Source organism: Lutjanus erythropterus, chromosome 10, assembly GCF_056507025.1.
Source record: "Lutjanus erythropterus isolate fLutEry1 chromosome 10, fLutEry1.hap2, whole genome shotgun sequence".
NCBI classification, from domain to species: domain Eukaryota; kingdom Metazoa; phylum Chordata; class Actinopteri; order Lutjaniformes; family Lutjanidae; genus Lutjanus; species Lutjanus erythropterus.
The window spans coordinates 16,503,080-16,526,081 of NC_139326.1; the positions used below are offsets into that span (position 1 = coordinate 16,503,080).

A 23,002-nucleotide genomic window follows, 5' to 3' on the forward strand; every position below is an offset into this window, starting at 1 on the left:
AAGCATTTTCACACTGCTGTTTTCTATACTGCTGTAACACTTCTCTATTATATACAGTAGCTGTATAATCTAACATTTAAGTAAAAGTTAAATTTATGACTTTTTAATACCATTATGAATGCGGTTTAGGACCTATTCCATGTCTACTGACCTTACACTTACTCATATTAGATGAAAGATTAACACAAACAATTTTAACTCATTACTTCTAGAAGTGCTTAATTTTTGGATGAGAGGAGACATCACATTAACTAGCTGGGTGTGCTCTGATTATTGGACTTTAAACTTTTTAAGGACCTGCAGAAACCCTTTTAATAGGATTAGGACGCCAATTACCACCAGTCCAAAATCTTGTGATGTTCAGTTTGTTTAGGCAACCTTTGAAGTATTTAGTCCTGTCAGCCATGGGTATAATAAACAGGTCTCTATTTTAGCTCATATTAACAGAACAAAGAAATTATACAAAAAGATACAATAGAAGTGACACTACAGCTGCAGGGACTCCTGAAAGGAAAGGTGAATCCATGTGACTTGTTTGTCAGCCTTAATTTACTTTAGTAATATGAATCTAAACAAATTGTTTAATAAAGTTAAATCTCCACAATATTTGAGGGTAACAGTGACAAATTTTAAGAGTGATCAGTCACTCGGTCAATGTGAAGGGCTATGAAATGTGTTAAATGTCACTGAATATTTAATTTCCTGGTCAAACTGTGATGTAATAATTCTCTCAAAATGTCTCTTACCTGGCATGCAGATACAGTGGAAGTCTCCTATCTGGTCCAGGCAGGTGGCCTCATTCATACACGGGTTGGACATGCACTCGTTGATGTCCAGCTCACAGCGCTGCCCCTTGTAACCCCGCTGACACTTACACTGAAAGGAACCCTTGGTGTTTATGCACTTCCCTGCGTGCTCACATGGGTTGGAACCTGTTAAACAGATAATTAATTTAACTTCACTTAATTTTAACAGGTTGTCATGTATGTACAAGACCTAACAAGGAGCAATTTGACTGTTTAAACATGACAATGTGATGATTTGGGAGGCTTAGTGTTGTTTGACGAAGCCAAACCAAAGCCTCAAATCTGTGTAATTACAGCAATAATACCCCTGTGGGTGTTATTCACTGCAATTATGGGCACAATTACGGGTACCAAAGTACCCATAATAACAGGAAAGAATGAGCTTGTATTCTGGCTTGTATAAAAGAGTTACCAATGCATGTGTGATGGTTGAAAAACTCTCTTGATAGCAGTTTAGTTAAACAACTCTCTGAGGTAGCCAAAATTTAAAATGTGTCCTCAATCATTCAGATTTGTGAGTTTTACCCAGTGAGCACTCGTCAACATCCTGATCGCAGGAAGCTCCAAAGTATCCTGACGGGCAAGTACAGAAGTGATTTCCGCTGACGGGGTTGGTGTCACAGTTGGAGCCTTTCTGACAGGGGTTGCTGATGCAGGCGTCGTCCAGCTGGCACAGCAGTCCTGGTAAACAAGACAGAAGATGGATTTTATAAAAAACATCCTGCAATCATTTCTATCATTTAAAGAAACAGCATTTCAAGATTATCTAGCTTCTGTATCATGGCGTATTTCTGAGTTAAACAGGGTAGGTGGGACATAACACTGGGAGAACTTTGAACTTTGGAGAGCAGACTCGTCATAACACACATGAAGAACATGTCATGCTCCAGAGAGAGCTTTGCAAACTTGATAAAGTGTTGAGGCTGAAGACTACGAGTATGAAAATGAAGATCTGAGGGTATAGAGTTAGACAGAAGAAAGAAAACCTCTGTAGCCCGCTCCCCATTTCTGCTTGAGCCTCCTTTACCTGCTTCTAGTGTGAAACACCCCAATCACTGACCAAACTGTTGGCGGTCGAGTGACATTGTGGGTAATTTAGGCGCCAGGTTTTGACAAGGAGGGGAAAAGTGTGGAATGCATCGATTTTAGCGGTGGACACATCAACGCGTCAACATGTTTTTACACCGCAGAATTTCCGTCAAAGATATAATTTCATTTTGGGAAGAAAAAGGAGGTTAAAAAACTGTCCCTGAGTGGCCTGATAGCTCAGCTGGTAGAACGTTCCCCCATGTACTGAGGCTGTGAGTCCTTTGCAGTGTCTGTGGGTTCAATTCCCATCACTGCAGTAAAATAAATTAATGGACGTCATCATAAAGAAGGTAACTGAGTGAGTGATTATGGTGAAATAAACTCCAACAGAGTGATGCAGGACTGTCCTGAATCACCCTGTCGGGGTTCATTTTTTCTGCTCACTGCACATTATCCTAGTTATTACACAGTTACTTACTATAAAACTAATAATTAGACACAAGATATTGATTTAAAAATGATTTATTGTTTCCACTAAGTCCTTCAGAGTCTATGATCAGAACTGTGCCATAGCAACTGTCTGATATTCATAGCAGCGGTCTGCTTTTCAGAAATAACAGACCTTAGAGTGTCATAAATTACCAATCGGAGGTCAAAAGCAGAAGTCAAGTCGGTATTCAAGAAAGCGGTGTAATAAAATTATATAACATGTCTTGTGTAACCTGCCAAAAACACACTCATGACCAGTTTAGTGCACCAAAACCACAGGAGAAACCAAAGATCAGCATTTATGAACGTCACTTTCTCTGGACGGAGCGCTTACTCACTAGTGTTGACTTTACAGCCTTTAATTTTAGTTTTAATTTGTTAATTCCCCCTATCCTTCCATCCATACAATACATAAAATCCATCAAAACCAGCTAATCTACAGAATTTAAGCTTATAAGGCTTTTGCATTTTCAAATGTCATGCATTAATAAATTCCTGTATACTAAAATAAACATGTAAATACCTGTGCGTCCATGGGGACACTGGCAGAAGAAAGAAGCGACACGGTCATGACAGGTGGATCCGTGGTGGCAGGCAGCGCTGGCACAGTCATCAATGTTCTCGCTGCAGTCGTCCCCGGTCCAGCCGTTCACACACACACACTGGTAGCTGCCATAGGTATTGTGGCACGTGCCGCCATTTTGGCAAGCGTTGGGCATCAGCTGGCACTCATCAATGTCCTCTGTGCAAAACTGACCTGTGGGAGAACCAGGGGTCAGAAGAATAAGGTCTATATCCTCAATACCTAAGTGATAATAACTTTAGTTTCTGAACTATTTACAGACCTGTAAATTCAGGTTTACACTGGCAATTGTAGGTGTTGACTCCATCCACACATGTCCCTCCATTCTGGCACTCATGACTTGGACAGTCGTCAATGTTGTGGTTGCAGTTTTTTCCTGTGAAACCTGAAACAAACATAAATAAGTGAAAAGAATTTGATTAAGTGTGAATTTCCATTGCTTTCACTGTGTAACCTCTAATGGTGGAGGCTCCAGAGTTTCAGTCACTCATCTGTCCTGGTTTGAAAACAACAAGTTCCCGTGTACAACAGAGGGAGTGAAACTTCTCTACAGTTAAATGTGGTCAACTGTCTTTTTCCTCCCAGAAAAGACGGCAGCTGTACCCTCCTGAGGTCTGTGGCAACCTCACCATGTAATAACATCCACTCTGCTATACAGTTACACAACCACTGGACTGCACATGTGGCAAGATGGGTAATAAAAAATGAAAATCAAAACCAGCGCAAGTCATCTCTGCCACTGCAAGGAGTGTTTTTGGTCATGTTTATGAAGAACTTTATGGTGTTTCCTAAAAGTGTTCGTCTACTTCTGATTTGAAGGCATACGGATAATTACGCAAACTGTTATCAGTCTCTAATAAAATGCTGCAAATGTTTTAAGTGCAAAATAAAATGCAAATGAACTGCAGTACCCTTACATTAATATATACAAGAGGATGCAACAAGATGCCTTAATTTATCAAGCACCTAAGATGGGATTTGTGTTTTTAGAAGGATGACTTTGTCTTGTTTTTCTTCATATAGTGATATAGTGGGAGGCGACAATCAAGAAACGTCCATACCTGAACTTGAATTGGGAATAATGATACTTGTCTTCTTCTTTCCTGCATATTGCTGACAAATTTTTACTTTTCTTGACGTGTCACCAGCCTCCACTGATCAGCTGAACAGTGTGAAACAGTTCAGGTGCTTGGTTGCATGCATGTTCATCCTGATTCAGGTACACGAGATGAAATGGGACCCACTCATAAAAACACAGCTCCATGACGTTTCTCCAAAGGTAAAGAGTCTCAGCTAACTGCCTGATATGTTGTAAGATAAACATGTTGGGGGATACTTTTTTTTGTTTTGTTTTTCAAGGAATCGCTTGTTATGACAAGCAGAAAAGAGCTGGGATGGAACGTTTCCACGCAAATTCATAACATGAATTCCTTGACTGTAAGAGACAAAAACAAGGTGGTCTGTGTGAAGGTGATGAGGTGCTGGTCAGGACCGAGGTCCCAGCAAGCTTTGCTTCACTCCGCTATGTGAAAAGGATGTTGTTCTTTGACTATTTCCTTATGATAAGCCCCGATGCCTTCCTGCTCTGCCTTGTTCACACACTGTACACACCAAAGCAGAAACATACATGTACACAAACACACACACACACACACACACACACACACACACACAGAAGACACAACATAAGCAGGAACAGCCCTGCCTACAATGACATCATCACTTAACCAGCAACTAGCAGGGACTTCAGGACTTCAGGAACACAGACAGAGCAAAAATTAACCTGAACTTAATTAAAAAGAATTATATGATTTATTATAGTATATGAGTGACGGATCTGATTTGAATTCACATTCAATCTTTTTTTTTTTAAACTAAAGACTTCATAAAATAAGCTAAGATGTAACTTTATTGGTCTTCAACAGGGAAAATTCAATTTGACCCAGCGGAACATGAGAAAAAGTAGCAAAGCAAGGGAAAATTTAGCCAAAATAGCTAAGATAGATTAAATAGGAATAATAACAATAACAAGGAACTGTGTGAAGGCCCGGAAACACCTGAGAGTATAACACTGAACTTTATCTGCCCATCTTCACTAAATATTTAGGTCTAGAGGCTTGGTGATGACTGTAGCTGGCCAGCTAACATGCTACACACATGCCTTTGCACCTTTGCAATTTGTTCTCAGGAATGTACGTCATTTCATTTGGTTAACAGCTAACATAACAGCCGGGCAGGAACTTGCTCAGTAACAGTAGCTTTTAAAGGGTCAATATATTTTATCTGTACTGTACTGCTAACTCCTCCCTGGCATTTCATTCTGAAGATTCATCATTTCATTTGATAGTAAGAAAAGAGAAAAGTTCTCAAAGCTAACTCAAAGTACAGCTTACTCAAGGTGCATTCTACTGGTACCACCAATATCTATGTCATAACTGCAAACCATCCACTTTCCTCTATTTTGGACCGGAGGAGTAAGCTTATCTGGAGAAAGAACGTTGGTTTATAAGTCTAATTCCCAGGTTGTCAAATACTGGACCAACCTGGAAATGACGCTCAAAAATGAATCCAACTCAAAGAGTCGGTATTTGATGACCTGGGATTTGCTAACTTCACCTTTAAACACTGGTCTAACCAGGTCTTAAAGCAATGGAACAGAAGACCACATCAATAAACATTCCTCTAATGTAGCTCTCTAACCTTAAATCAAGTGTAATGTCTCTACCTGGCACACAGGAGCATTCGTAGCTGGTCTCTCCCGTCTGGATGCAGGTGCCTCCATTATGGCAGGGCGACGGGTTGCACGGCAGGTAGCGGCTCTCGCAGTACTTGCCTGTGTACTCCTGCGGGCACTGGCATCGGTAGCCGCCTACATCATTGATGCACACCCCGCCATTCTTGCAGGGCGGCGGGTTCGCGTCGCACTCGTTGACGTCCTGTTTGCAGGTCTTTCCAGAGAAGAAGGGCGTGCAGGCACAGATGTAATGGGACTCGATGGCGGAGCACTGACCGCCGTTGGCACAAGGGTTTGAGGCACAGGGGTCGGCTTGTTGGCACAGTTTACCTGAGGGCACAAAGAAATGATGTGTTAGCTCCGTTTGGGACTCATCTTAATTATTAAGAAAATAACAGACACTGAAACTGTAGTTTTTGGTTCAATCAATGCATCAATTACTTTTCTTTACTAAAAAGAATCTGAAGAACAAAAAGAAAAGTTCTGATTGTAGGAATACTGCTGTGTGTTACCTGACCATCCAGGCGGGCAGCGGCACCTGTACGACTGGAGATTCTCCAGCTCACAGGTGCCTCCATTGCGACACGGCGAACTGATACAGACATTGTTGACCGGTGTCAGGCAGTGGGGGTCAGTGTAGCCCAGTCGGCAGGTGCAGCTGAAGTCCACTGTATTCCCTTTGGTCACAGCACGACACGTGCCGCCGTTCATGCATGGCAAGGAGGTGCATGGGTCACGAAACTGGCATCTGCTTCCTACATATCCATCCCGGCACCTGAGAAAACAGAGAGGTAGAAGAGTCAGCAACATTTTCTGCACACATTGACAGGTGCACTGAAAAACACTGAAAAATAAAATACAAAAGGTATTTAAATATTTTGATATTCTTTCATTGGCACTGGAGCAATGAAATGATAAAATATGAAAAAAATATATCATATCTTTCTGCATGAGAAGGTTGTGTCTCTGAGGAAGATAAATGACCTCTGCAGCCTGTGATATTCGTCTTTATCTCTCCCTCATCTCTCACCTGCAGATATACATTTTTTTTTATTATATCAAAGATAATTTACGTTTCCCCCAGAATTAACTTATTCAGTAGCAACTTAAATATCTACTTACCTACAAAACCAAATCAATGTCTTATTATGTACATGCTGTTAATTCTTAATAATGGCTTTTTCAAAATAAAAAATAAGTGAGATTGTATTAAACTGCTAGGTTTTGATCTGATTCTTTTCATTCTATTCATGTTTTGTTAGAAATACATGAGTGCATAACTTTTCCTTTCCTTTCTTTTCGTTTTCGGGTGTTTCAATGTGCATTTTCAAGGTTTTCCAGCACCTTACAGCCATGGTAAATTACATATTTATATACATACTGTATATAAGTGCATTCAAAATTATTATTTCAAGTTTATTTCACCACATTATGTTATGTGACTTATTTATTTCTTTATCTTACAAGCGCACTATTTAGGCACATAGCAAATTAAGTAGTGCAGTTCAATTTTCTTTCCAGCACAAATATGAACCCTAAAATTTAGACCATAAAAAGACTCATATTGTCTGTGATTTGGTAAACTCAATTTATTGTCCAGCTGTGCTCTGAGTGGGTTGGAAAAATATAAAGAGTCTCAGAAAATCCAATGACCCCTTTAAATAACTAATTAACAAACAAAAGACTATGAAGGAGCACCATTATGTCATTAATACACACAATTTGCTAAAGATCTAATAAAACCCTCTATGTACAAGAGGATATATTGGTCTACTGATAAATGTCAATTACTGATTTATTGTCCTCATTTAAAATTAGCATTACAAAGAGAGGAACTGGTCAAAGGGAATTCCCAAACACTATTTTCATCCACCCAATCTTTCTCAGCTCAGCACCTATTGAAGAGTTCATGGGGGTAAAGCAACATTTCAGACTAGCACAGGGTCATCCCTTTGTGCAGTACTGTGCTTATAAATCAGCTGTGTGGGTAACAGCCTTATACAACCAATAGGACTGAACTGTCTATTTCTCTTCAGAGACGGTCCTGCTGTTTTTACAACATGGCAACATGGCCATGAGAAACTATGCTTTAAACGGCACATTCATCTTTCTACCATCACCCCCCGTGAACAATGTGTTTGAGGCTGTAAACCAGAGTGGTCTGAACAGAGGGAGGAGGGGGACAAACTCCTGTGATGTTTCTCACAGGTTGTATCTGAGTCATAAACGCCACCCGCTTGGACCCCAGCGAACAAGTTCCCAGAGAGACAGAGAGCTGCAGCAGATCACAGGGACACATTCACACATTTACAATTACAATGAGAGAGGCTGAAGGGTGTCCCCTGAGGATACGCATGGCTCAACAAAGGGGCCACACACACACACACACACAGCATGTCCACACACAGTCATACCGACACAGTGTGCAGTCTTTTACACACACAGGAAGATTACGCATGAAGATTACGCACAGGACCTTGTATGTTGACGTGGACAGTGGCGTGCATTCTCACACACAGCACTGTAGGTGACGGTCAAACCAGTGAAACTGGTGATTAAACAAATAATTATTAGATAATAAAAATATGTCACATATTATAAAATGCTACATATTTCCTTGTTTCAACTGCTTGACATGATGATATGCTGATTTTCTGTTAGTCTGACAGTCTAAAACCTACATTTTCCCATACTGAACAATAATTGACTTTATGTATCACAATAAAAACATTTTTCTACAAAAACATTTTTCTTTTAAGAACAGAAACCAAAATGGCAAGAAATTGTCTTAAATCAGCAAAATCACGTTTTGAATATGTGAATATCTGATTGAAGTGAGAAATAATATGCTCATTTCCTTTCTTACAACTCTTGTATCTATACGATAAATATAAAGGCAGCAGCCAGTTAACAAAGGGAAACAGCGAGCCTGGCTCTGTCAAAAGGTAACACCACCTGCCAGCATCTCAACAGCTTACTGATTAACTCACCATACCTTGTTTTTTCTTTTTTTTCTTGTGTTTTTCTCATTTTATGGCCATTATTTTGGGACTGTTTTTTGGTTGGATGTAGTGACTTCCTTAATTCTCCAATGATTGCCGGGCAACCTCATGATTACAGTAGAGAGGAGCTATTCCTTTAATGTGAAGACATGCTTATCTTCTCTGTCTAACTCATTGTATTATCAAAGTCTTTGGTTTTTGGACTGTTGGATGGACAAAACAAGCAACTTGAAGACGTCAACTTTGGATCTGAGGAATTGTGATGATCACTTCTTACTATTTCCTGACAGTTTATCAGCTTAACAATCAATGAACCACTGTTTAGGCAAACTTCTCGTTAGAAAATTAACAAAATGATGCTTTTTTTATGAACTTTTCTACAATCAAGAATATGAGTCGAGTATGAGTTTTGCCAGGCGTTCGCTGCAAACTGTCAGCACTTGACAGTTTCAATACAGAGAGTGTTTGGTCAGTACTTGAAAGTACATTCAGCCGCCTCAGACCTGCTACACTAGACCCTCCCTGCTGCCACATTCCCATATTCATCACCTGCAGACATTCAACGCTGTTGTCAACAACACTGGGTGGTCAGAGAGGCTTGGTCATTACAAAAACAAAGCATCGGCTCAATAGCACCGAAGACAAGAACAAAAAAAAAAAAAAATCTGCGGTATCTGGAATTCCTGTTCCTAATCCGTCCTTTCCAGAAGTCGAGACAGAAGAAAAGCAGCCATCATGGCACCCTTCAGCAGCTCTCAGGGCTGAAATGTGCTCACTTTGACCCTTTTTGTCAGCACTCATTCATCCTGAGGACAAGGCTGCATCTATGCCACAGTGTTTGAGCTGCAAGCCAACATTATGGGAACTTCAAAGCACCATGCCACCACCTCAATGCTCGTTATTCTTCCCTCCCCAGAGAGGATTTGCTCCAGCATCAGACAAGGGATGGGAAGAGGATGAAACGGAAGACACTGCAGCGCAACCTCTGTCAAGAGACATGAAAGATTTCTGGAAAGTGAATTCCTGCGCAGAGGAAAATTACGCAGGGAATGTGCAGAAATAAAAATTTCTAAGGCTTTGTTGCTTTTTTTCAGCACCAACAGCAGCCCTCTTTGAATACTGTTGTGTTTTACTGTCACACAGAAACAACATTGCGCATAAAACATCCTGTCGACATCAAAGCGATCTGCCTTCCCACAACATGAAAACCCGCCGTCACTCTCAAATACCTGACCAGAGCCAGCGAGTCTGTTCGCCCTGAGGGGCTGGCAGGACCATGTCCCCAAACATTCCCAGGGGGTCCAGTGTGTGTGTGTAAATGGGGACTGAGCCGTGGCCCCTCTGTAGGGACAGGCGTGTGTTTAGACAGGGTCTCCCTCTCAGGGGATTAGGCAGCCTTAGGACTGTGGTAAGGAAAAGAAAACATCACATGCTAGGCTGCCCGCTGCATAAACAGTAGTAGTGAGTGGTGGCATGTCACTGCAGAGAGAGCAGAGAGCGCTATCTTGGCTGAGTGTCATTTAGCCTCCAGATCACGAGCTAAAACAAGAAGTGGCATCAGTTATACGCAAAACTTTACAGTATCACACAGTCAGTATTAGTTGAGTAATTATAACGCCCAAAATCACTAATTTGTCTCATGATTGATGATGAACTTGCACCTCGTCTCACACTCCCCTTGCAAGCATGTAAAAGAAACTATGGTGGCCACAAAACTTGTGAAAAAAGCCAGTGATTGGTTTGTCCATTCTGGGCTACTGTAGAAACATAACAGTACAACATGGCGGCATCCACGGAAGAGGACTCGAGCTCCCTGTAGATATTAATGGCTGATTTTAAGACAATCACAATGATTCTCATTTTCAGGTGATTATACACTAAAGAAAACACACATAAATATCATATTCAATTTCTGATAGATACAGCAAGCAGGAGCAGCTCTGCAGTAGAAATGCCGCCTGTGTGGACACCACAGGCGTGCAAGCCATGACAGTTCAGCAAGGTAGCTGTCAAGCACAGGTAAAAGCAAACAGCGTGGCCTGGACGCAGAGCCAGAGTTTGGTTTGTCTCATATTCCATTTCTGCCATATTCTGCCAGCCAATCCCCAGGACATCTTACACACTGGACTTTAAAGTCAGTTTTTAGCACCACATTAATTACTTGAGCATAATATTGTCTTTTTCATTGTATTGACTTCACACAGTGATGGAGCTATAAAACCGGTTTTGAATTTGTGAAAATGAAAACAATGGCATCAGATTGGTACTCAGTAGTAATATGTACCTTGAGCTGAGATATTGAAATTCATATTGTGAGAAGAACTTTTTATCCATACTGTACCAGAAATCAACTGCATATATGCTCACATCGACCAACCAAGCTGACCTGTGAAACCTCATTTCACTTGGATAAATATAAATAATCTAAAACAACATCTTTTTCAAATTGCACTTCACCAAACATGGTTACACAGCACATCAGATATCCTCTCTGTTGCAGTTCCACTTTCTGATTTCATCTGATTACACAGATGTATATTTAGATTAAAACTTGTGGTGTAGCTGTAAATTCTTCCACATACTATCTGTAGCATCTGTATCCAGCCTGTGTGATGCGGGGGGGGGGGGGGGTCAACAGCAGATCTGGCTGCTAGAAGGCCAGTCCAGTTTAAGTCCCAGTGGTGGCGGGTGCTGAGGTCGTGAGGCGCCACACGAGCTCGCTGGAAAAAGGCCGCAGGGAGCAGGTGCGCATGTTAATGAGGAGACAGCAGCTGCTGCCCCAGCCATTCACCCCCCCTCCTCCTCCCACATCCCCTTATCCCACCACTCTGCCTCCTTCCTCTCCATGGCACCCCATCCTACTCCTGTCCTCAAGCCTAGACAGAGACAGGGGCCATGCACTGCAAAAAAAAAATAAGCTGATTACCTCACGAATTAGTCTGAATCAGACATTTTTAGGGTTGTTATTCAGACATTCAAAATTAAAATAAAATTCATCTGTGTTAGTTGTGACACTTCTCTCTCTACAGCATGTCAGCCAAAGTTTAGTAAAGCATTAATATGATTATTTTTGCTAACAGATCATACTGGATTATACTTCTTCTTTATTTTTGATTTCCAATCGGGCATTCATATATAAAATCCAATTAAAAACTGGTGAAAAACAGACTCAACCCTACTTTAAAGGGTGTCTTGAGTTGGACGTTTTTTACAGTGTTGGTATCTGAATGGCCGCCCCCCCCCTCCTCCTCACTACTTAGCAGAGAAATGAGGAGGAGAGAGAGAGCGAAGGATGAGTGGGCCCATTGTTTTTCCTCCCCATTCAGAGTTGACCACAGGCCGGGCGTATTCAGCTGTTGCACCTCCTCTTCCCTCCTCTTTCTCTCTTGCCGCCTCTAAAAAATCTTCCCCTGAATCATCTTTCATTACACATGGCTCATCCTTGAAATTTTCCCCTTTTTTTCTCATTATTGGTTTCACTTCCTCTCTTCAAAGCCGTATGGTTGCTGGCATCCTCCCGCTTCCCTCTGTGCACCTTCTTTCCCTCCAAACCCTCTCACCCACTCCTCTCCAACACCCCCGTTTCTTTTCATTTGTAAGACACCACATTTGGATTTATAAGTCTCAACTGTCTCCCCTGGAACCCTCTTCTAAGTTACTCCAGGCTGCAACGTTTTAGTGGTCTGCGACATTTGAGGCCAAGCGCAAGGCAAAAGAAAGCTTAAAATCCAAAACACACACGAAGAGGGACAAACAAAGGAGGCTGAAAGAAAGGAGACTGGAACTGGTTTGGTTGGGTTTTTCGAGAGGAGAAAGACAGAAATGGGCTGCCAGTTCAGGAGGAATTTGGGTGTTTGCTCTAAAGAGTCTCCTCTCCTGATTCTTAACCCGCCGCTCGCTGGCAGCCTCACTTTATGGCTCCTTGAAAAAACTCGCACCAGCTTTGAAACCTGGCATCTGCCCTCGCAAAACAGCCCAGCGTCTCACACCGAGGCCTAAAAGACAAACAGATAGAGCCCCTGCACTCTTACCTCGGTGCACGTGGACGCACTATCCAAACACACTCCGGCTGAGGTGGTAGCAGTAAGTCAACTGTAGCACACGCTGGGCAAAGAAGGGTAACAGTTTGCTCTTTAACTTGGCAGGAGCCTGTCAAATACACGCTCAGCACAAAACAGCTTTTACAGGCATCGAGCTTAACTGCCTCAAGAGAGCACAGACATAAAAAGTATATTCAACGACTCCTTTATGGAGTCTTGGCTGCGTTCAAAACAAACAGCAAAGCAGCTGCTTCAACAATGAAATGTGCCGGCCTGGCGAGTGGGATAATCTCAACAGCAGCAGGTAAACTGGGCTGCTCGAAAGGTAAATAAAGCAGACATGAAAAGAGGGGCACAAATCAGAAGCTGAGCAAATATCAGGTGTTTGGGAGGTATCGTATAACCGCAGGACGGACAGCAGTGGAATTATCTCTGCAGTAAGGACGATACTGTTATTATCTTCTCTGTCATCCTTGCCCCAGCAGCCCTCATTGTTCTCCTCTGCACTCACTTCTGCGCTGTCTCTTCTATCGCTGCCGCAGTAGCCCATGGCAACAGGTCCGCGACACTGATGGGATGCATAACAGGGCCGGGCGGCGGCTCGAGCCTGCAGCAGATGTTGTGGTGACATCTGACCCTCGGCCAGGCGTCACTCTCTAAAGGGGCTTTCCTCAGTGTCGGGCCAATCTGCCATCTGCCATCTTTCTGAGGTCACACACAGATGGGGACAGAGGCTTTGAACGTGATACGCAGGCTACACATGTGCACTGTATACAAATAAAAACCTAGAGTGAGTACACAGATTTTAGCAGCTGTAAAGGCCCCAGTCTGTATCCATTTTAAGAAGCTTAGTGAATTAGGTTGTGCTTTTATTCAGTAATTGTGCCAATCCAAATAAAGCCCTGTGAGAGACAGAATCAGAGTCTGGTTCAATTCCTGAAAATGGCACAATTAGGATTATTTCAGGATTATTGTTTTTTTTTAATCTTGTTCTATAGATTTTAGCAAAAAATAACAGAATATAACAAAAGCTAAATCATGTTTAGACCGTTAGTTAAAGACGAAATCTGGTTTATCATGTTTTCATTATTGGAATCATGATTGGAAATCAGTTCTATCATTTATGATAACACTGTATTCGACAAAGTAATCAGAGTATCAGAGGCATTATTGATAACTTCAATCAGCTGGTTTCAGCTCCTGTCTCTGGTATAATCTGGTGATTTGCATTTGCGTCTTTGAATTTTACGTAATTGAAAACTGAATATCTTTGGGTTTTGGATTTTTTTTAAAAAAGCACTTTGGCGATGTCCTCTTGAGCTTTACGAAAACATTTTATAGACCAAAAGATTAATAAATTAAAGGAGAATATATTCAACACGTTAATAGATAATAAAAATAACCATCAGTCAGTATAGTAGGGCTGGAACTATTAATTAATCATGTTCTCAATTAATCAATTAGCTGTTTGGTCCATAAAATGTCAGAAAACGGTTAAAAAAAATGTTGATAACAATTTTCCAAAGAACTAAGATGATGTCCTCAAATATCTACTATCTATGTAACAATACAAAGAAAAAGATGTAGATGTAAACCAGACTTATTCTTTAGGACTGTTGTTTAAAAACGTTTCTCTCTCTGTCTCTCTCTCTGTCTCTCTCTCTCTCTCTCTCTCTCTCCCTTCCTCTTTCAGGTATCTCCTTCAGTGAGAAAGAGCTTTCAGCCAGGAGTCAAACTGTGTTAGTGGAGCATGTTTGTACCTCTGGCCCCCTCCCCTCATCCCTCCCCGTTCTCATTTCCTGGCTGTTTGGTTCTGTGCCTGGGCTAAGTCCCCTTTAGTCTTGTCTGATCTGTTTTAAAAGCATTGCCCAAGGGGGCCCTGCTCTCTCCTCTCCTTTCCTCCACACTTCCCTCTCTTTTTCTGCCCTCTCTTGTGTTTTCCCAGCAGCATATAGTGGCTGACCACAGTGACAACTGTGCCACCACTGGTAGAGAAAATCAACACTGCAAATGCACGCTTACATTCGGTTTCAATCACACAAATAAAGTCTATGGAGACAGAAATAGCTCTTCCACTAAAACCAAAGCTGGCACAGAGAACCGGGTTGTTGTTTGTTGTGGAACTGAAACCAAAGTTACCACCAAATCCCCACTGGCAACAGAAATTACAGGGGGAAACGCTGACCCTCTTTCCCTCTCCTTACATCCCTCCTTCTTTTCCTTCCTCTCTAATCGTACAGGAGAGCTGACCTGGCCAGCCCACATCTGGCAGACTTCATTAAAGACCCTGTTTATTTGGAAGCATTATTATTATGGACACAGCCCATGGGAAAGAGCCTTCTCCCCCAGGGACTCAGTGTGTGTGTGTGTGTCTGTGTGTGTGTGTGTGTTGAGACTCATAGCAGCTCTAATGACTTCTGCCACTGCCTACTTTACGAGTCTGGGAACCACTTTAAGGCTTTACGGGTGTCTGAAGGTGTAGCTGACAGTGCAACCGGACACTGAGGTTGTTACTGTACACGGACACTTCAAAGTTGAGCCAAAATTTCCCATCACTGCTTCCTCCAAGCGCCCAATTGTCCCTCATAAATCAAGACCAGGAGTAAGCTGTTAGTATTGCTTTCATTTTTTGATGTGTATACGTTTATTTTGAGTCTTAGCTAAACTACAGTGAAAAATTACCTGCTTTATACAGTAACTGGTAACCGTGCCTCACAAGCCAGTGTCTGTAAGTCCAACCAAAGATGTTTTAAGAAGGTAAAATGGCACTTTTTCCACTTTTTAAGTATCATGCCACTTTTTTTTATTAGAATAATGAAAAGGTAATTTTGTGTTACCAGTGTATAAGGTTTAGAGTGAACCTTTGGCAGAAACTGCCACAAGTAGAATATATCATTTGTAAGTATGTTTTCATTAGTGTATCCTACTCACCTGAAAATAAGAATCTTGTTTTTGTTCCTTTAGAATGAGCCTTTTATATCTATCTTAATTTAAGTAAAATGCTGATAAAATATTTGTCAGTGGTAAATCCTGATAAAAAAGAGCATTTTTGCTTTATATTTCATCAGTATTTTTATAATTTCCTTAGCGCTGCAACCTTACACCCATTAATTTGTACATTTTAGCACCATAAATATACAGACAAGTATCAATGAATTACTGAAAACTTATCTATTATTCCTATGCAATTTAATGGAGGTATATCTGCAATAGAAAGTGTATCATGTCTGAATGTTAGGACTTGACTTATGAGGAAAAAGAGTAAAATTTTTGACTTAAATTCACCTCATGCAGTATCTTTGCCTCATACCTCTTTCTATGTTTTAGTGTGATCAAAACAATAGATATATACTGTATGTCTAGCATACATCTGATATCAATTATTGTATTATTTTTTAACCACAGTTGCCACATTATAGTTAACTCTGCCTCTTGAATAGAGCAGTGACCCCACAAAAAAGATTTAAGGGGTTTATTTGACCCCTCACTCGTCATTATAATCCTTTTTGCCCCCTCAGTAACAGATGTCATGGTTGGTATCAGTCTTACCATCTGTATTGCTGTTTAACTGAACAAACTGCTCCGTTTCACTACAAAGACATCACCCTCAATTCTCCTGAATATCCTGTGAGTGAGTGCGTATCAGGCAGTGAGAGTGACTGAGAACTAAAAGCACACCTGGCAGACAAAGTCGATCTGTTCCTGTGCGGAACTGAATGGGCAAAACCACAAGTAATCATGGGTATTATGGAGCATGCTGCTGTGTGGGTGAGTGCTTGTCCCTCTTAGTTGTTATACTGTAACCCACAGACAGGTGGTCTGGCTGAAAGGAAAAAAAGAAGTGAGGAAGTGTGGTTTGGAGTATGCCCAGTGTCTTTGTCTCACACACACACACATGCTGACTGTCAGTCCTCTCAGCCTGCGATCAAAGTTTATGTGATTTGTCTTGGCATATGCCAACCAGGGAGGCTCAGATATCACTAATCCTCTGTGCTGAGGTTCCCCACCACCGAGTCACTTCATTCAGCCAGAACACTGTGACGATCAGCCCTCTCACCAGCCAGACTCTTGCCAAAGGGAACCCAACACCGGCGGCAGCGGCCATATAAAAGGCTTGCGCTGTGTGTTTCTCGTTGTGTGATGATATGATCAGATACGGCACCTTTTCTTCCCTCGGGCCACTCCGAGGCTGTTTCCTGACTCTGAATGGAGGTGTAGGAGGGGAGGGGGGGGGGGTGTGCGCGGGGGAGGTTAAGATAGACTCATCTGACCGGAGCAAACAGAGGTGCCATTAAGGAATCTCCAGAACCAGAGAGACAAGGGCTCACTTTCATTCAAGTGGATGTATACTGTAGCAGTCGCAGCACATACCAGCAAGGAATTAAAGACCCTGATTGTTATCTGATGCAAACGCTGAAAAAAAAAACAAAATCTGTGAATAAAGTTCTCACATTTTTAGTTGTGAAAATTTTGCTATCCACACAAGTTCAAATATTTCAACACCAATCACATCAATTCTACGCTCATGTCAGCATAAAAGAAACATGTCAATGACAACACCTGTGATTTGCAATCGGCTACACAGAATACAAAATAAGCACTCGTGGAAAGAGTTAGAGGTGATGGGCAGCTGGTAAACACAGGTTGGTAAACACGGGTATATTTTAGCCATTAGCCATTATTTTGTCAGAACAATAATGTGATGAAAAACTACTTTTTTAGAAAGCAGCCAATATGTATTTGTTGCTTGAAGACATAATGCTGACAAGCATAAAATGTTAGCAAGTCTTGTTTGCTTATCCACTGATCAGGTATTTCTAACTCTGAATTAGGAAATTAGGTAACTTTTTAATTATAGAACATAATTTACTCCGAAAAACTCTTCTTCACTTTTCAAGTCAAAACATTTGCAGGTTCCAGCTTTTCATTGTGAGGATTTGATATTTTTTTGTCATTTATGCCAGTGCCAGTGCAAAAGTGCTTTGCATTTTCTGCAGAGATTCCTAATCTTTCAGGAGCAAATCACTGTGCAATCATGTGCAATTTTATACACTAAACGAATAATCGATTAACCATGAAAATCAATGGAACGCTAGTAGCTGCTTATGTACAGACAACAGTAAAAACTGATGCTTAGATTGCTCAATGTAATATGGATTTTGAGGAAAACATCTTTCTGTCACTCAAACTACGGTGCTGATCTTTTGGTATCTGTATGGTACCTCACTGCCTAATTGAATATGATCAAATCAAGAAATTCATTAAAGCCCCTGCACAACTTCACTGGCTTGTTTTGATTACCTGAAGCACAAGCAGCTCAGGTCTTTGTATCCAACAGGACAAGAACCAAATGATTACTCTCTACTGACAAGCTAGATGACTTTCTGTGATGTGCTTACATGCTTCCAGACTGGCCTCATTCATACTGGCCTAAATCCTAAAAACTCCCCGCAGTCAACAGGATGTCAGTATTTTTTCATCATGCTGACTAACTGATGATGGAGGTATGCGATCTCTCTGCAGCACCCTTCCTCACTCCCTCAAGCGGGCCCAACATCCCTCATCTCTCTGGGCAGAGAGGCGCTCCGCTTTGATTCTGGTCATTGTGCCACTGGAATTTCAGAGTTATTTTTCCTGGTGTGGATTGGCTCAGCTCTGTCACTGCGCTCTCCTGCTGCCAAGCCTCTGCAAAATGAGAGGCCTCCTTGAGGCTCTCTGGAGATAAACTTCAGTCAGGATATCACTGGGCCGGGCGGGCCAGATATGACGAGGAGGTGGTATTTATGGTATGGCATGTCAAGTAGGCATCTCTGTCAAACTATATAAAACTGAAGCATCTGACGCCACTTACTTAACCTCAAACATAACACTTGAGTTCAAGAGCAGCAGTTTTTTTTTTTTCATTAGGAAACATTAAAATACTGCTTATCCTTCACCGAGCCAAGCAGGATAGCAGTTGACTGATTAATAATACACTTGACACTGTCAGACCTTTAACACCTTTCTTTGATGAGTTATTGCAAAAAAGAAAACCTCACGATAACCTTCAAACAGGATCCACCTGGTTTCAATTATTTCTGTCTGTCCAGTCCCTGATACTGCCAACCCTGCTGCTTCACAAGAGCTGACAGCATTGACTCATCGATCTTGGAAACGGCTTGCAGGAAGTTCACGTAGGAGTGATGTTAGACAACCTGGTAGAGTATTCAGCCTGTGAAACAGTTATGGTAATTTTATGGTTCTGACAAAATAATCCTGGGAGTGTCGTTAGGGTTATTCTGGCTTGGGCTTAAGATTTCAAGACAAACTGGGGTCACTGAGTTTGACAGACTTGGTCCTTTACAAGGGAGTGTCTGGGGATGCTTGACTGATGGAAACTGAAATTCTGTTTGAAAACTGAGCCTCAGGGAAAGGTTTTAAATCATATTGTTCATTAATTACAGACTTCTTATACTCTCAGTAACAACAAGGCTATTTCTTTGTTTTGAGAGTAAACGCCAGAGTTGTACCTTCTGGAAAGTGATCGGGTTCATATCTAATCACAGGGATCAAGAACAGGAACTGTTTTATTTTTGTTTTGTCAGTGACGGGGTTGTGCACAAAGAAGAGGCTGCTTGTTGATGGTTTTAAGTTATAATAGACCACTGATCTTCAAACTAAAGTCCAGGGGCCAACAGTGGGTTGTGGGGGGTCCCCAGCAAAAGCAGGAATAGACTATTAAAACTTTTGTCACATTTTTCAACAAGGGAATAAATAGGGTTGGTCTTTCTGACTAATTGTAATTTACAGTGATCCTAGTTTGATCATTTACTATGAAGAGCACAACATCTTCTCAATTTGGGGGTCAATGGTATAATGAACATCTGTTGTGGCCTCCCATAGGGCAAAATACACATTATCAAAGATTAAAAAGATTAGCCTTACATGCAAAATTTCTCTTTTCATTATTGATTAATCTGTTGGTTATTTTTTAATCAATTGCCTAGTCTATAATATGTCAAAAATCGTTGAAAAAAAAAGCATATCAGCCTCTTCAAATGCCCTTTTTTTTTTAGCTCAACCAAAAGTTGAACAATGATGATCAGTTTGCAACATTATATGTTCAAGAAAAGCAGCAAATATCCCCATTAAAGCTGAAGCAAGACAATATGTTGGTATTTCCTCACTACATTTGCTTTCAAAATTAACAAAATGATTTCAAGTTACCCTGTCAACTAATTGTTTCAGTTGTAAGTTTCTGCTATGAATATTTTGCCGCCTGAACTTGGTGAACCTAAACTTGTTCTCAAGAGTTTCCAACAGCCCTGTGGTGGCACAGTGACACAATAAGAAAGCAATGTTTTAAACACACACACACAAAACCACACACACACACACAGTGTCACAAACCCAGCCCTGTGTGCCCGCTCAAACATTTTCAAAACTCTGAGGACATCCATCTCCATGCTTAATTGGAGAAGTCTGAGGAGGAGGACAGTGCAGGGGCACAATGATGGCTTTGTGGCCCAATGAAGAGATGGGGAAGGTGAGGGGAGGGGGTGATTGTGTGATTGAGGGGTGAATAACACCAACCAGACCAAATTAAGATGTGGCGGGGAGCCAAGATGGCTGCCTGGGTCTTGCAGTGCTGAAGCTGTGACCCGGTCGGCCCGACCATTCGGTCCGGTCAGTGAGCTCTGCGACAGTAAGATGACACTGGCTGCTGGTGCTCATGCCAGGATGGAAATAGAGCCAGGAGGCTCAGAGTAGATCTATTGTTGTAAAAACAGGTTCTGGGCTGAGCTGGTGCTTACTGGTTTACACGAGGACCGAAAACAATCTCCAAAGTGCAGGAAAACTCAGAAAATTTAGGAGCTTGTCTCCATTTTTCAGCAGGTTAAAAAGCATCTACCCTGCTATGCCATCTGTCCAGGGGAATGAGAGAGTGAGAGCACTGAGGGCCATTGAGGAGGGGACAAAATCCCAGGAGAGAGGAGGGGGTAGTAGGAGGACAGGGTCTGAGGGTCTCTCTGGGAAGCCTCACCCAGATTAGTCACACAGAATTAATCGCAGTGGAGAACAATGGTCGCCGAGCTTCTGGCAACCCCAGCTGTCGCTCCGTGAAAGAAAAGAAAAGCAAGATTTAGGGCTGCGAGAGTTTGGCTGAAGAGTGTGGTAGCACTAATACACACACACACACACACACACACACACACACACACACACACGTACACACAAACACACTCTCTCTCTCTCACAGTGACCCTTGTCCTCATCAATGTCCACTCATTTCTGTCTGTGCTCTCTGACCATTTGCCTCCCCAGAAATAGCAACACTGGTGTGAGTGCTCACATGTCAACCAAACATCTGAGTCACGTCCACAATCTCACATATTTCCCACATTTCTTCTCTGCAGGTATATTCCTCGCTGTTTATAGACGTTAAAAACTTACTTGCACTCTCCGTTTCCATCTGGACCTGCCTCACACTTCCCCTGGTTCAAACACGGCTCGGGCATGGAGCATCTTAGACCTGTGAATGGAAAGTGTTAATACACCTGCTGCACTTTGCTACAACTTTTAAAAACTTTTAAGCAAGTCTGGAACCAGCAGTTATTACAATATACACTGCAAAAATTAACCATTTGTTTAAACTTAAGCTTAGTTCGTGGGCTGCCTTAAAATTTTAAGTTGATTGAATTTTGATGAAGCAAGTTGAGGTAGTTGTAATGATCCAAAACAAATCAACTTTTATAGTCCCATAAACTTAATTATTAAATTAATTCAGCTGTACAAAACATGTTCATTCATCTTCACCTTCATCAGTGTTGTCAAACAACCATGACTTATCTTCAATAAAGTGTCTAGAGACACATAGCAGGTTTTCATCATATGTGTTTTCTCAAAATTATAATTACAATAATAAATTTTTAACTCTCAAACAATGCATGCTGGGAAGTCTGCTCATATGCTGATCAAGTTCCAGTAAAAACTTAATTTAATGAGTTGATTGAACTCTTTACAGTGCATTCATTCAACTTGAGTTAAAAACCTTGAGTTTATGTTCTAAAGTGTTATGAAAAGAAATTCTACAAATTTTAGGTTTCATTAATTTAATTACATCATGTTTAATGAGAAAATATGAGTTGATTCCACTAAACCCCTTTTTACAGTGCACTGACTCCAGGTGAGGCAGCATTTTCCTCAGGAGAGTCATGAATATAACAGGTAATACTCCATAAATGTGAGGTCTAGGTGTGACTCTTGCCACCTCAAAGTGCAGTTTTTGTGGTGAACACTGGCTTGGCAGCTGCATGCTCCTCTCTGCAGCTGTTCCATAAAGAATTTGCCATTCGGAGAGTAACACAGCTTTGCAATAATATAAAAAAACAGAAAGAAGAAGACGAAAAAAACACCGCTGTGAATCCAAACTGCAAAGGCATGCGTTTACATACTAGTGAGAAAAAGTTAAGTGTTTGCTGGACAAGTGCGCAACAGCTGCCTGTCTGGGCAAAGTAGTCTAAAAAAAGTAAAACTGAGCAGTGGGCTGGTGAAAAGACAAGTTTAGAGATAATGTCAACAGCAGGGAAATTATAAATTAACTTAATATATTCAAAGTTTGGAAACCTGCTGTGCTTAAGTATCAGTCCATCCTTCTGCAAATAAAGTGAATGCAACAAGTTAAAGTCAATCTTTTTTTTTGTTTGTTTGTTTTTACGTGTAAATAAGTGTAAACCAACATTTTCTTCAGGCAGAAAACTACCCAGAAATATTCCAACCCCGCCACTCACTCACCTCGTGTTAGTGCTATCAGCGACAACAAGAAAGTTAGTTTAACAAAGAAAATATGCATTCCTTCTGGTTTAAAATGGTTGTACAAATCCACATGGGTTTTTTCATAGATCCGATATTGTGTCTTCCTCTCCGTCAGAAGAAAAAAACAACTTTTAGTTCATCCTTCAGCAGATAAATCCACACAGAGAAAGTCAAGCGTGAACTCCTGTGAGCGTGGGATGTTGTCACTTCAGATCCCGGCTTGCAAATGACTTGAAGATACTCACTTCTCCATCCGACCGCTGCTCCGCTGCTGCTGCTGCTGCACCGAGGGGCGTTACACACACACACACACACACACACACACGCACACACACTTGAACAATCACACAGTTGGAATCCCAGACAGGCACAAGCTGTACAACTTGATGAAGAGAGAGTGTGAAAGTTGTGGAGGTTTTTTTTTTTTTTTTAATTTCCCGGGCGTTTTCCCACGTGGTGATTGGTTAATTAACAAGTCTGAATCGGCAATTAGTCTGTGCCATCATATATCACTTATCATGTAA

At 41.4% G+C, this 23,002-nt stretch overlaps 1 protein-coding gene across 2 annotated transcripts in view; it reads right to left on the minus strand.

The window, feature by feature from the left end:
• The window catches only part of notch1b (notch receptor 1b), a 48,640-nt gene extending 25,928 nt beyond the window's left edge, over positions 1-22,712 (minus strand). For both annotated transcript variants that reach the window (XM_084728402.1, XM_084728401.1), the window contains exons 1-8: positions 22,458-22,712; positions 21,117-21,195; positions 6,154-6,416; positions 5,633-5,971; positions 3,170-3,292; positions 2,848-3,081; positions 1,332-1,487; positions 747-932 (exon numbers count right to left, since the gene is read on the minus strand). In XM_084728402.1, the coding sequence (XP_084584528.1) occupies positions 747-932; positions 1,332-1,487; positions 2,848-3,081; positions 3,170-3,292; positions 5,633-5,971; positions 6,154-6,416; positions 21,117-21,195; positions 22,458-22,515 (1,438 nt within the window). In that variant the 5' untranslated portion in view covers positions 22,516-22,712. The remainder of the gene's footprint in view (positions 1-746; positions 933-1,331; positions 1,488-2,847; positions 3,082-3,169; positions 3,293-5,632; positions 5,972-6,153; positions 6,417-21,116; positions 21,196-22,457) is intronic.
• Between the last annotated feature and the right edge of the window lie 290 nt (positions 22,713-23,002).